The sequence below is a fragment of the Neolamprologus multifasciatus genome, chromosome 8, assembly GCF_963576455.1.
Source record: "Neolamprologus multifasciatus chromosome 8, fNeoMul1.2, whole genome shotgun sequence".
Classification (NCBI taxonomy): Eukaryota; Metazoa; Chordata; class Actinopteri; order Cichliformes; family Cichlidae; genus Neolamprologus; species Neolamprologus multifasciatus.
This window is the reverse complement of record NC_140446.1, coordinates 6,201,530-6,214,005: the sequence shown is the minus strand read 5'-3', so window position 1 is coordinate 6,214,005 and position 12,476 is coordinate 6,201,530. Positions and strand designations below refer to the sequence as shown.

At 39.2% G+C, this 12,476-nt stretch overlaps 1 protein-coding gene across 1 annotated transcript; it reads left to right on the top strand.

The window, feature by feature from the left end:
- The first annotated feature begins 676 nt into the window (after positions 1-676).
- tmem106a (transmembrane protein 106A) lies at positions 677-12,468 on the top strand. Its single transcript, XM_085169668.1, has 8 exons — positions 677-829; positions 1,869-2,032; positions 2,356-2,419; positions 2,563-2,716; positions 6,469-6,609; positions 6,703-6,746; positions 6,869-6,922; positions 10,015-12,468. Exons 2-8 carry the CDS (start codon positions 1,924-1,926, stop codon positions 10,124-10,126), a joined length of 678 nt encoding a protein of 225 aa, XP_085025794.1. The 5' UTR covers positions 677-829; positions 1,869-1,923; the 3' UTR covers positions 10,127-12,468.
- Positions 12,469-12,476: the final 8 nt, after the last annotated feature.

The window sequence follows — 12,476 nt, the reverse complement described above, 5'->3', positions numbered from 1 at the left end:
ACGTATGTTCATAAATAGACTTCGGTGAACAGGGATTACAAAGGGGTTACATATAGAAATAAAAAAAAAAAAAATCTGTTTTTCAAGTATCTTTACAACTCTGTGTTAATATACTTACATTATAGCCAATCCGGTCCTTTATCCCCACTTAAAATATTTTTACAGAACTATTGCAATATTTGTTGGCATTTCTGCTGTCCTCTTGGCTTACTCTTACAAAAGACATTTTTAATGTTAATGAGATTTTTTTAACTGCATAAATAAAGGTTATATAAAAGTCACTGCCAAAAACTGATTGCGGCTTCTACCTTGTTACACGAATGTTGTTTGTAGCTCAATATGACTTTATGTCATCCATGAGGGATGCATTTGACATATGTTTAACATATTATAGGCCAACAAGTTACTTATAGCAGTTTAAATACGAGCAATCAGTTTTTGGCAAATACCGGAAATCAGTTTTTGGCAGACAATCACTTTTTGGCACAACACCGGTCTCCCTGCCCAGTGCGCGCTCCCGACGCAGGAGAAACAAATTCGGTCGTGAGTAACGACCATGGCACGACACAACGTTAAAGATAGTTCACGTTAGCTGATATGCAAATGATTGTGTCAGCACCCTGACAGTAGGGCTGGATAATAGCACATGTGATCAGGAAATGACTGACACATAAAAAGACAAGGAAGTGTTGCACTCAGTACATTGTGTGTATATGAAGCAGCTGCACCACGGTGTTAATGTAGCTTCTGAAAAAGCTGAATCATAAAGGAGCCAGCAGCGTTTACGTGCTCATCCTGAATGATATTTGGACTTGTTGTGAGCTGTGAGGTGAGTTTGCAGAGGAGTTTTTAACTTAATTTGTATTGCATATAAAATTGTGATTTTATTAAATTAATAATACATTTGATAATTTTAGACTTCAGAATTATCCATTACGTTTAGGAGTAACACTTTCAGTAGTTTATTTCTTAATTAGTGTTTAAATACTTATTTACACTCAAGCCTTGCACTGTAATGATCAGTCTTTCATATACAGCAGATACGATTTGTAATCTCCACTCACAGAAATCTAAATAAACCATTTTATTTTATTCTATTTCAAAGAATTTTCTTCACTTATCTAGTTGATTATACCTAAAGTTTATAGAGTCACACGATACTGAGTAATAGAACAAGCTATTTGCGTTTTCATATAGAAATACGTTTAAAATATGTAATTTAAAGGCAAAAATTGTACTTTATATTCAGCTTATGACTGAGTACAAACTGTTTCTAAAACACAGAGCACACTGTTGTTTTAGTGTGGCTTTATGGAGACTTCCTGCATACTTGTGCCTCCGCAGGACAGCACAAAGCAAACACAGCAAACCAGTTTAACATCTGAGTTCAAATGTTTTGACTTCTTCCTATCTATCTATCTATCTATCTATCTATCTATCTATCTATGTATGTTATGACTGTGTAGTGTCAGTCTTGACCACCATCTGTTTACTAGGGGCAACCAATCAGAGAAAGGTTAGTTGAAAGTTGGTTTTGTCACGTGAATTGAGGGTCTTCGGGAAGGCCTGGTATAATGATTTTGAACTTCAAAAGCTACTCCAGTACAAATGAGCATAAAAAGCATCGTTTAAAACAGAGACAGGAAACATAAAAGTAATTCAGGGAGGTTCTGATCACTCCCACACTGTAGATTCTGCTCACATCCTAACACATATTGCAGTAATAAGCATCATTTATTGGTCATTTCAAGGTGTTGTGAGGGTGGCGAGTAACAGCTGACTGGGCAACAGTCACTTCTGTTTACTGCGAGTTATAAACTGTGGTTTTTGCCCTTTTAACACGCTCTTTACTGGATGTTTTCTTTCAGGAGTGCTATGGTGGCACAGCAGTAAAATAAAGGAGATCCTGATGTAACAAAAAAGATGGAGAAGGTGAAAGGAATGAAGCACTTTCCTCCATATGGTAGCATGGATGAAAACACAACAGGGGACAACTGCCCCACGTGCCGTGGCACTGGCCGAATCCCCAGAGGTTGGCCTTTTTTTTGTGAAGAAAAATCTGCTTTTAAATGTCTTTACTGTCAATTTTCCACTGTTTTGACTGGAGTTTTAAGGCTTTGACATCATTGTCTGCTGAATGCTTCTCATGCATGATAAAAACTAGAAGAACCAGTCGTGAAAAACTGACACGGTGTTTACTTCTTCTTCTCCAAATTACTTTCATTTCACATTTAATAGCAAGTTGACTGAAGGAGACTGAAAAACATGGCTATGTATGTGCTGGTGTCAGCTAAGATACTTTCACATCATTTCTGTGGTAAGAGCAAAACCTTTATTTCCATCTTGTACTGGCAGGACAAGAAGACCAGCTCGTTGCCGTCATACCGTGTAATGATGTACGGCTGAAACCCAGACGCACGTAAGGAGTAGAGCAGTACATGAATGTGTGTGTGTGTGAGGGGTGCTTTTACAGTTTTGAACAAGCGAGTTAGAAATATTTTGGTGTTTATGGTTTGCACTGTTGCTCTATTTAAAATGTAATTTTGCATATCCCTGTTTCAGGAAGCTGCATGTGTGCATCTCCATGGGCCTGTGTCTCCTTATTTGCTGTCTGATCCTCTTTTTCCTCTTCCCACGGAGTGTCACCCTCACCCCAGTGTCTGTACAATCAGTCACAGTCTACTTCATCCCAGATGAAGTTAAAATGGACGTCACAGTAAGTAATTTGAAAACCACTCTGCTCATCAGTAGTTTTGGTGTTACAGTAACCAAAAAACACTGTATGCAGCCAAACATCTGGGCAGCACTTAATGTTTCTAGGTGGGCATTAGCATCCCAGTTATGAGGCTAATCATATCATAGTCAATCATAGTCTTGATCTCTGTTTTTGAGATACCACAAAGTCAGTTTAGTTACATTTTAAATATGGGCATGTGAAAAAACAATGTTTTCACAGGACACTGTGCAGTTTCGGCAGTTTGCAGCTCTGGAGCAGTGCTACAATCTACAATCATTGCAGAAGTTTATTTCCCAGCAAATTCATCCCATTTGACTGTGCAATGCTAACAGGAATTGCCAAAAAAGTCCAAGAGCTAAATCTCAGACTCTATAGACTGCAGTTAGCATGTTAAATATTAAAGTTCATGACAGTAAATTAGAAAAATATGAGTTGTTCCCAGGAGAAAACCTATTCTCTGTGACCAGAACATGGCAACATGTCTTGAGTTAAGATTTAAGACTCCTAGAACAATGTCCTTTGGCTAGATGCACAACTTGGGTCAAATTCAGCCCCACAACAAGACAATTATCCAAAACACACCAGCAGATCTACAGCAGAATAGATGAAAAAGAAAACATTTAGGTGTCGCAGTGGCCTAGTCAATTCAATTCAATTCAATTTTATTTATATAGCGCCAAATCACAACAAAAGTTGCCTCAAGGCGCTTCATAGATACAGAGAAAAACCCAACAATCATATGACCCCCTATGAGCAAGCACTTTGGCGACAGTGGGAAGGAAAAACTCCCTTTTAACAGGAAGAAACCTCCAGCAGAACCAGGCTCAGGGAGGGGCGGCCATCTGCTGCGACCGGTTGGGGTGAGAGAAGGAAGACAGGATAAAAGACATGCTGTGGAAGAGAGACAGAGGTTAATAACAGATATGATTCAATACAGAGAAGTCTATTGATACATAGTGAGCGAGAAAGGTGACTGGATGCATCATGCATCATGGGAATCCCCCGGCAGCCTACATCTATTGCAGCATAACTAAGGGAGGATTCAGGGTCACCTGGTCCAGCCCTAACTATATGCTTTAGCAAAAAGGAAAGTTTTAAGCCTAATCTTAAAAGTAGAGATAGTGTCTGTCTCCTGAATCCAAACTGGAAGCTGGTTCCACAGAAGAGGGGCCTGAAAACTGAAGGCTCTCCCTCCCATTCTACTTTTAAATACTCTAGGAACAACAAGTAGGCCTGCAGAGCGGGAGCGAAGTGCTCTAATAGGGTGATATGGTACTACAAGGTCATTAAGATAAGATGGGGCCTGATTATTTAAGACCTTGTATGTGAGGAGCAAGATTTTGAATTCAATTCTGGATTTAACAGGAAGCCAATGAAGGGAAGCCAAAACAGGAGAAATATGCTCTCTCTTTCTAGTCCCTGTCAGTACTCTTGCTGCAGCATTTTGGATTAACTGAAGGCTTTTCAGTGAGTTTTTTGGACATCCTGATAATAATGAATTGCAGTAGTCTAGCCTGGAAGTAATAAATGCATGAACTAGTTTTTCAGCGTCACTCTGAGACAGGATATTTCTAATTTTAGAGATGTTGCACAAATGGAAGAACGCAGTCTTATATATTTGTTTAATATGTGCGTTGAAGGACATATCCTGGTCAAAAATGACTCCAAGGTTCCTCACAGTGTTACTGGAGGCCAAGGTAATGCCATCAAGAGTAAGAATCTGGTTAGATACCATATTTCTAAGCTTTTCAGCGCCGAGTACAATGACCTCAGTTTTATCTGAGTTAAGAAGCAGAAAGTTAGTGGCCATCCAAGTCTTTATGTCTTTAAGACATTCCTGCAGTTTAACTAATTGGTGTGTGTTATCTGGCTTCATGGACAGATAGAGCTCAAAGTCAAAGTCCTCAACCTGATTGAAATGTTGTGGGAGGAGCTTAAGAGAGCTGAGCATAAACAAATGCCTTCAAACCTCAATGAACTGAATAGAAAATGTAAGTTGGGGTTTGTGAATATCTGCCCAGCTTAATTAAGTGTAACTAGTAAACTACAGTATATATATGCTTGTCTGCTTTGATGACAAACTTCCTCCTATTACTGTGGATCTGTCATGCAGTGTCTCTGCCCTCTTTTACCCACATCTCTGCAAATCTGTGGACAAAGGAAGGCGGTGACCTCTGAACCTTCTGCCGTGATAAACATTAGGCAACTGGATTTTGAGAGTCAATAAATATCTGACAATGACTCACCTTTGTAACATGTTTTAAAATAACATGAACGTCAAGTTCTAACTCATGACTCACGTATGGCCTGCAGACGTTGCTTCCCATTATAGCTGTTGCACCATCAGTTGCATTAGACTATGGCTACAGGAGCTATGCTAAACCCTGATTGGTTCTAAGCATGCTTTTTTTTTATCTCTGAAAATGGACATTAGAAAATGGGACTGACACTTTTGAAGTTGGGATCCTTTTTTAGAGGTTTCTTTTTGTTCATGTACAATATTGCTCTATTAATGCACATTAATATTTTTGAATTTTTGGTGACTGATTCTATATAAAAATATGTAGAATTAGTTGGAAACAAGCAGCATAACATAACTAGTGTGTGTTAACAAGTGGAGGTCCCTCATACATAGTTGTAAACCAGCGGTCCCCAACCCCCGGGCCTCGGACCGGTACCGGTCTGTGAGTCGTTTGGTACCGGGCCGCGAGAGTTGAGGCTCAGGTGTGAAATGTATAGTTTTCAGGGTTTTTATCGGTTTTCATGGTTATTTTGTTATCGTTTTTATCGTTTACTCAGTTTTCCTTGGTCTTTTCACGTTTGTTATGAATAAATCTTCTTTTTTTAGGTACCGGTACTAGTTTTATTTTGTTGTATTTATCCGCGACACCTTAAAGGCCGGTTCATGAAATTTGTCGGGCATAAACCGGTCCGTGGCGCAAAAAAGGTTGGAGACCGCTGTTGTAAATGAGTTAAACCATATTTTTACAACCACATTTTTTTATTGCCTCTATCAAAACACTATCCACAAAGAAGCACTTGCGTTGCATTCACATGACAGATGGTACAGTAGGTCACTGCCGCACTGAGATGGTGGGGCACTTAAAATTCCCTGACGCTTTTTAATAATGCACAGGTGTGTCGGTTGCACTTGTTAAGAGATTCTAAAACACAGAATCAGAGAAGAGAAACACACAGAATTTCTTGCTAGCAAGGGCAGCCTCCAGAACTCACACCCCAAGAGTGAGTCTCAGAGGACTGCCCTGGTCTTTTATTTATACACTTCAGTGAGCGTTTGCTCCTTACATTGGAATGTGGAGGTGTACATGTGTGTGTGTGTGTGTGTGTGTGTTTGTGTGTGTCAGAGTGTGACCCCATAAATGACTTCCCTAAACCTGCTGGACTCAAAGTCCAGCAGTTCATCTAAACAAAAAGCACTTAGACTGGAAACAGATATAACTACGTTAATCCTACCGTAAAACAATAAAACAAGGTACGACCTTTTCCCATGCTCCTAGGATGTGGGGGTGAACGCCAGAACACCCTGGAATGTTACAGACTTCCTAGGATGAGACATTCCTTCAATATGCCACCAACTATATACTTCTAAACACAAGTGATTACATGCAGTATTCTACCATATGCAAACTTATATCATTAAAAGATTATACTGACTACTAAGTACAATTTTCCATTGACAACTTGACTTGTGGATTTTTTTCCTTTTGCAGAATCTCATCAACATCACCAACAATAACTACTATTCAGTTCAGATTGTCGACTTCAGCATTCAGGCTGTGGTTGGTCAAACAGTCACGGGAAAGAACAAGATCACTAATATGACCGCAATCGAGGCCAGATCACTGAAATCTGTAAGCTTCAGACTGGATAACAGGTCCTGTTGATATCCAGCATTTGAAATGTGTTTAACATCTTATCTCTGTGTCCTCTGATCTAATTTACAGAATGTAATTTCAGTTGGCCTGGATATTAAAGATGAAGGCATAGCGTAAGGAAGAAATCTTTGTTTTCAGCACATAACATCAAAAAACATCTCAAGATAAAAACGACTAGAGTCCATTGTTGTTGTTTAAATGTCTGACTTCAGCACAATGTGTTCATGTCTTTCAGCACTTACTGCAAGTCAAGCAGCATCAAGATTCACACCTTATTTCTGGAGCTTCAGTAAGTGTCAACCTCTGTCAGCGGAAGAGGCAGAGACACTTTAGAGTTTTTTAAACCCACAATGTTAAAAGCTTCACTTTTCCGCAGTGCACAAAAACCACAACCACAAAATTATTTTTCTTCACAAAGCCACAGTCGAATCTTTTAATCTGAAATTTTATAGAAGGACATGAAAGGTCTTCCTGGAAGTCCAGTTTTTCCTTTGAAATTCAGTGAACTTGGAATTAAACCACAGAACAGTCACAGTGCTGCTATTGAGGAGCTGCTTTTTACCTTAAATGCGTTCGAGAGAAATGTGCTCATTCAGTGATTTCAGTGGCTCGTAACTTTGATGCTAACTGGACTAATTAAGAGACAGGTAGCACAGTGGTGTGGTGGCAAGAATGTTTGAATCTACCGGCTAACCAGGACCTTTCTGTGTGAGGAGATTCGTGGGTTTAGGTTAATTTATGATTTAAAACTGGCGGTGGGTGTGAATGGTTGTGCGCTTGTCTGTTAGCTGTGTGAGAAAATGGTGAATTGTCCAGATGTGTACCTTATGATATTCTGGGGTGGGCTCCAGCCCCCTCACGTACTCCCCTGAGTTTCATAAATAGATGGACAGAATAAAGGTCAAATAGATTGTACTGACTACATGTACATGTTGTTTTTAAGTTGCTTAAAAAAAGGAACCAAACAGCATTTGTCACAGTCATGGTCATGTTAGGCAACAATATTCATGTAGGCATTTAAACGGTGCTCGATTGTTACCAAGGGGCCCAAAGTATAACAAGAAACTATCCTCTACACCACTGTGTTGATATGAGTCAGGATGGATCCATGCGTTCATCCTTTCATGTTGTTTACACCAAATTGTGACTCTACCACGTGAATGTAACAGCAGGAACTGAAACTCATCAGACCAGGCAATGTTTGTCCTCTGTGGTCCAATTTTGGTGGGAATGGTAGCCTCAGTTTCCCGTTCTCAGTTATTATGCCACACTGGGTAGCAGGGTAGCTCGGTAGCACACCTTCTTGGCTGCTGTGGTATCCCATCTGCTTCAATATGTGGTCTGTTGCACAGTCAGAAGTGCTTCATGCACACCATGCACAACGAATGATTTTGAATTACAGCTCTCTTCCAGTCTGACCATTCGTCTCTGACATGTGGCAGTAAAAAGGCATTTTCATCTATAGAACTGCTGCTCACTTGATATTTTCTCATTTTTCAACCATTCTCTGTAAACCTTACAGATGTTCATTAAAAAAAAATCCTAGTAACATCTGGCTCCAACAAATATGCCACATTCAAAGCAACTTGTTCAGATGTTGGTGGCTCCGTAGTGTAGTGGTTTACAAATTCACCCGAGTAACAGATCCTTCGTTTAATCCTGGGAAGAGACAGGAATCCCTTTGGGGAGATTTGGCATAAAAAAGAAATCTGCCAACTTAAAACATATGGAGCTACCTGCCGTGAGACCCCTTGTGAATAAGGGAGCATCTTAAAGCTGCTTTCTTCTATATTCTGATGCTCAATGTGAACTTCTGCAGGTCATCTTAACCATGTCCACACGCTTAAATGCTGCTGTGATATTGGGTCAAAGAGCAGTTGAACATTTGTACTTTAAAAAGTGGCTGATGAGTGTATTTATGAGCATTTTTCAGTCCTCACCACTTCATAAGAACAAGAGCTATCCACAGGAATCACATTTTCGCTCAGCATTTGAGCATCAGTAACGTGTGATATATCGCTGTTTCAACAGCAAAAATGCACCAACTTAATGTCTGTGATGTACAGAAACCAGTGTTGGGTAAGTTACTTTAAATTAGTAACTTAGTTACATTACTAGTTACTTCTATCAAAAGTAACTCAGTTACTTCAAGTTACTCATTACTTTCAGAGTAACTAGTTACTAGGGAAAGTAACTTTGGTTTTACTCAGAATTCTCTTGTTAATGTGTTGCTTCCGTAACTGGATACCCAGCAAGATTGCCAGTCTTCTAGCTTGCTTACTTGCCACCAGTGCACTGTGCCACCTACCAATAGAAAGAAAAAAATAATGTGCACATTTCCACGAGAGAAATCCCACGCCTGATTCTATCCTAGCCTGCTTTTTACATCCAACACAAAAACTGCAGTCGTGGTGCTTTCGATTGTACTCAGAACTCGGAAATTCTGCCTTCTGAATAGGAAGATGTAGGTAACACCAGACTGCAGATGAGCTGCATACAGGGCTGGACTGGGACAAAAAAAAATCGTCACGGGCATTTTGACTAGAGACTGGCCCACCATTATAGGAAAAATCATAAAGCCTTTGAATGAAAATAAACACTGTTGTGACAGTGATGTACACTGTTCTGATGGTATATATGCATCAATCTATCAATTGTTTGTTGTAAGACTCAGATAATTATTTTTTTAAAAGTGAGACATTTTAAATGAGAAAAAGAAAGTATTTCCTTGTGCCCCCCCTTTCCCTTTTAATGCCCTACAATGTCTGTGATGTACAGTAACAGACAAAAAGGATTGGTTATCTGTTTTCTGATAATTCACTGCAGAAACCTTTGAAAAGTACATGCAAAGGATCATGTCACTGTGTGGGATAGGTGGCTGTTCAAAACAAGCTGCAGAAAATGAAAACTCTTCCTTTTATCTACATTTTGGATCCTTCTGTGCAAAAATAATTTCTTATATAGTCATATTTTGACACTCTGGATTTTGGCATTTTAATGAAGGCATGCAAAATACCAAAGTTTGTGCCCTAGAAAAAGAATCAGCTGATTCTTAGGAAGGTCAGGTGGGATTTTATTTCATCCTAGATTTGTTTGATTTGTTTGGAAAGACTCACAAGCTGGTTGCTAGCTTTGTCTGTCAGCTGTTTATTGCTGGCTACGCAGAGCACAGCAGGTTTATTGCAGCTCTTTTGGCTGATGTGGTTGAAAACAAAGCCAATGAGAGAATCATTTTGGATGTAACAGCTAAAAGACACTAAAATGCTCCTAGAGTTGAAGGGAACGCCCATCAATAAACCCAGAATTATAACGAAGTCCAAAAAAATTAGCACAGATGTGAAATATGAAAATGTAACAAAGATGTTTTTTTTCTTTTTTCAGAATGACAATGAATATTTCCTATCTCTCGCACACGGAGCAGCTGTCCGTGGAGACCTTTGAGTATATTGACTGTGGCACCAATTCAACAATTCCACATCCTGTGAGAATATGACTCCAGTGTACTGAATCTGCAGTTTATACACGATAACTGCTCTCTGTTGTTTTAACACATAATAAGACTTTAAATTAATCACTACAGTGTTATGATGTAAAAATATTGACGCTTCAAACATGCATGCGTGTAAAATGCACAAAGAAGTTGCAGAGCATTGTGCGAAACGAGCACAATTTGTGAAATGTACAAATTATTTTGAAGTCATGCCGATTTTAAATTGTCTTTAAATGTGTGTGTGCACGCGAACACATGTGTACTACTCCTTATTGTTTGTCATTTGCACTTTATTAAACTGTGAAGGTTAATGTTACATATGATATGTTTTCATTTTTTCCCTCATTCGTTGCTTCTTCGTGATATTTTATACACTAAAAGGGTGTGAGCAGGTTGTCTTGAGGTCAGCTTTCCATTGTCACACTATAGTGCATATTTATATAGCTAACTTAAAAATTATAATACAGAAAAATATGCAGGTAAAGTGTTTAATTTCTAAACTTAGAAGCATAAACCAAAGTTACAATCTCGTTTTAAGGTCTTGTGTGATAGTCCTTGGACAGTCATGTGACGGTCACATGGCTCTGTGCAGTCCTGTGAAACCTTTACTGCTTTGATAGGAACTGAGAGGGAAGCAGTAGCAGCTGGGTGCTGCTAATCAAATGCATTCGATTAACTGATCATCAGCAAGTGTGACCAGCTTTATAAAAGAAGACGTTTTGGCTGTTTTCTGGTCTGAAGCAATCAGGTGTGTGTTATCACAATGGCGCTGAGGAAAGACAATTGTTGCTGCCTACAAACCTGGAGAGAATTATAAGATCAGCTTCAAAACTATTTAAAGTCCATCATTCTACAGTGAGAAAGATTATTCATGAGTGGAAAACATTGAAGACAACTGACAATATTTCTAGGACTGGACATCCCAGGAAATTAACCCCAAGCTCAGACCGCGCAGCATTCAGAGAAACTGCAAAAGTGCCAGGAGCTACATCCCACACTCAGCTGGGCTCAGTTAACATATTAATAGTATGATAGTACAATTAGAGACATACTTATTAAGTATGACCGGTCTGGAAGGGTTTCTAGAAGGAATTGATTTAAAAAACAACACTGCAGCACAGCTTAGGTTTGCAAAGTTACATTTGAAGAAAACCACAAGACTTCAGGAACAATGTGCTTTTTACAGACGAGACCGAAGTGGAGATGTTTGCTTACAATTCAGAGTGCCGGGTTTAACCAAAACCAAACACAGCACATCAGCACAAAGATCTCACACCCACTGTCAGCACGGTGGTGGAGGGGTTATGGCTTGGGTATGTTTTGCAGCCATTGGACCTGAGCACCATCGTTGAGTCCACCATAAACTTCTCTGTATACCAACATATTCTAGAGTCAAATGTGGGGTCATCTGCCCAAGTTACTGTATCACAAGGTGTACTTAGTTATTTACCCATCAATGTTATTTCACCTGCTGTTCTTCGTATCCTTTTGGTTTTAGTGAGTATGCTTTTTCTCATGTTTTTAACTAGAGCCAATTAAAAAGTATAAATTGTTATGTTATATGTTTTTTTCACTTTCCAAACCCAGTGTCCACCCTACCTACAGTAAGTCACCAATATTTTTCTCCTGCTCTGTCATTGACTCTACACAAGGTGGACCCAAAGTATCATTGCAGAGTGATACTCTATGAGCACACACTTCACGCAGTAGTATGACATGCAAATATTATGGCACTTTGGGCACTCTGGAGTCTCTGTAACTTAATGGTCTAACCTGAACCACTGCAAGTGTGAAAACTCCAGTAAAGCCAATAAATACTCAATTTTATTTTCTGACAGTACTGCTGTTACTGGGGTGGGGATCAGACCAACACATGTGAAGATATTTCTCGAGCTAGTTAACTAGCAAGTTGTTTGAAATCATTAATTTAACCAGGTTGTTCCACTGACCTCTTGTTTTCAAATGAGACCCATTAACAAGAGGCAGGTAGATTAAAAACATATAATGCATGCCCACAAATTCTGAAAAGCATATGCAAGACTTTTTGCAGACACACAAATGACCATTTCAAATGTTTTGGTTATGTTTAATGTGAGATTTACAGCAAACTTTGTCATCTGTTATCACACCCAGGAATTGAATTTTATTCACTCTATGTTCACAACCTCTTAAGACTAAAGGAACAAGTCAAACTCACTTGTGTATTTGAAATTACACCTGTTCTTCTTGTGTAGATGTTTTATGAATGCATTTTCACTTGCTCACACTTGAAGAAAGAGTAACACTGGGGGGTGTTTTACTGTATTAATTTCTATATGCACGTTATGCATCAGTGTTTGCTGGTCATGACACC

Bases quoted from the DNA above. Each gene is read 5' to 3' on its own strand.
- tmem106a (XM_085169668.1), top strand. From the start codon at position 1,924: ATGGAGAAGGTGAAAGGAATGAAGCACTTTCCTCCATATGGTAGCATG. The intron at 2,717-6,468 runs GTAAGTAATTTG...TTCCTTTTGCAG, and splicing joins AAGTTAAAATGGACGTCACA to AATCTCATCAACATCACCAA. The intron at 6,747-6,868 runs GTAAGGAAGAAA...CATGTCTTTCAG, and splicing joins ATTAAAGATGAAGGCATAGC to CACTTACTGCAAGTCAAGCA.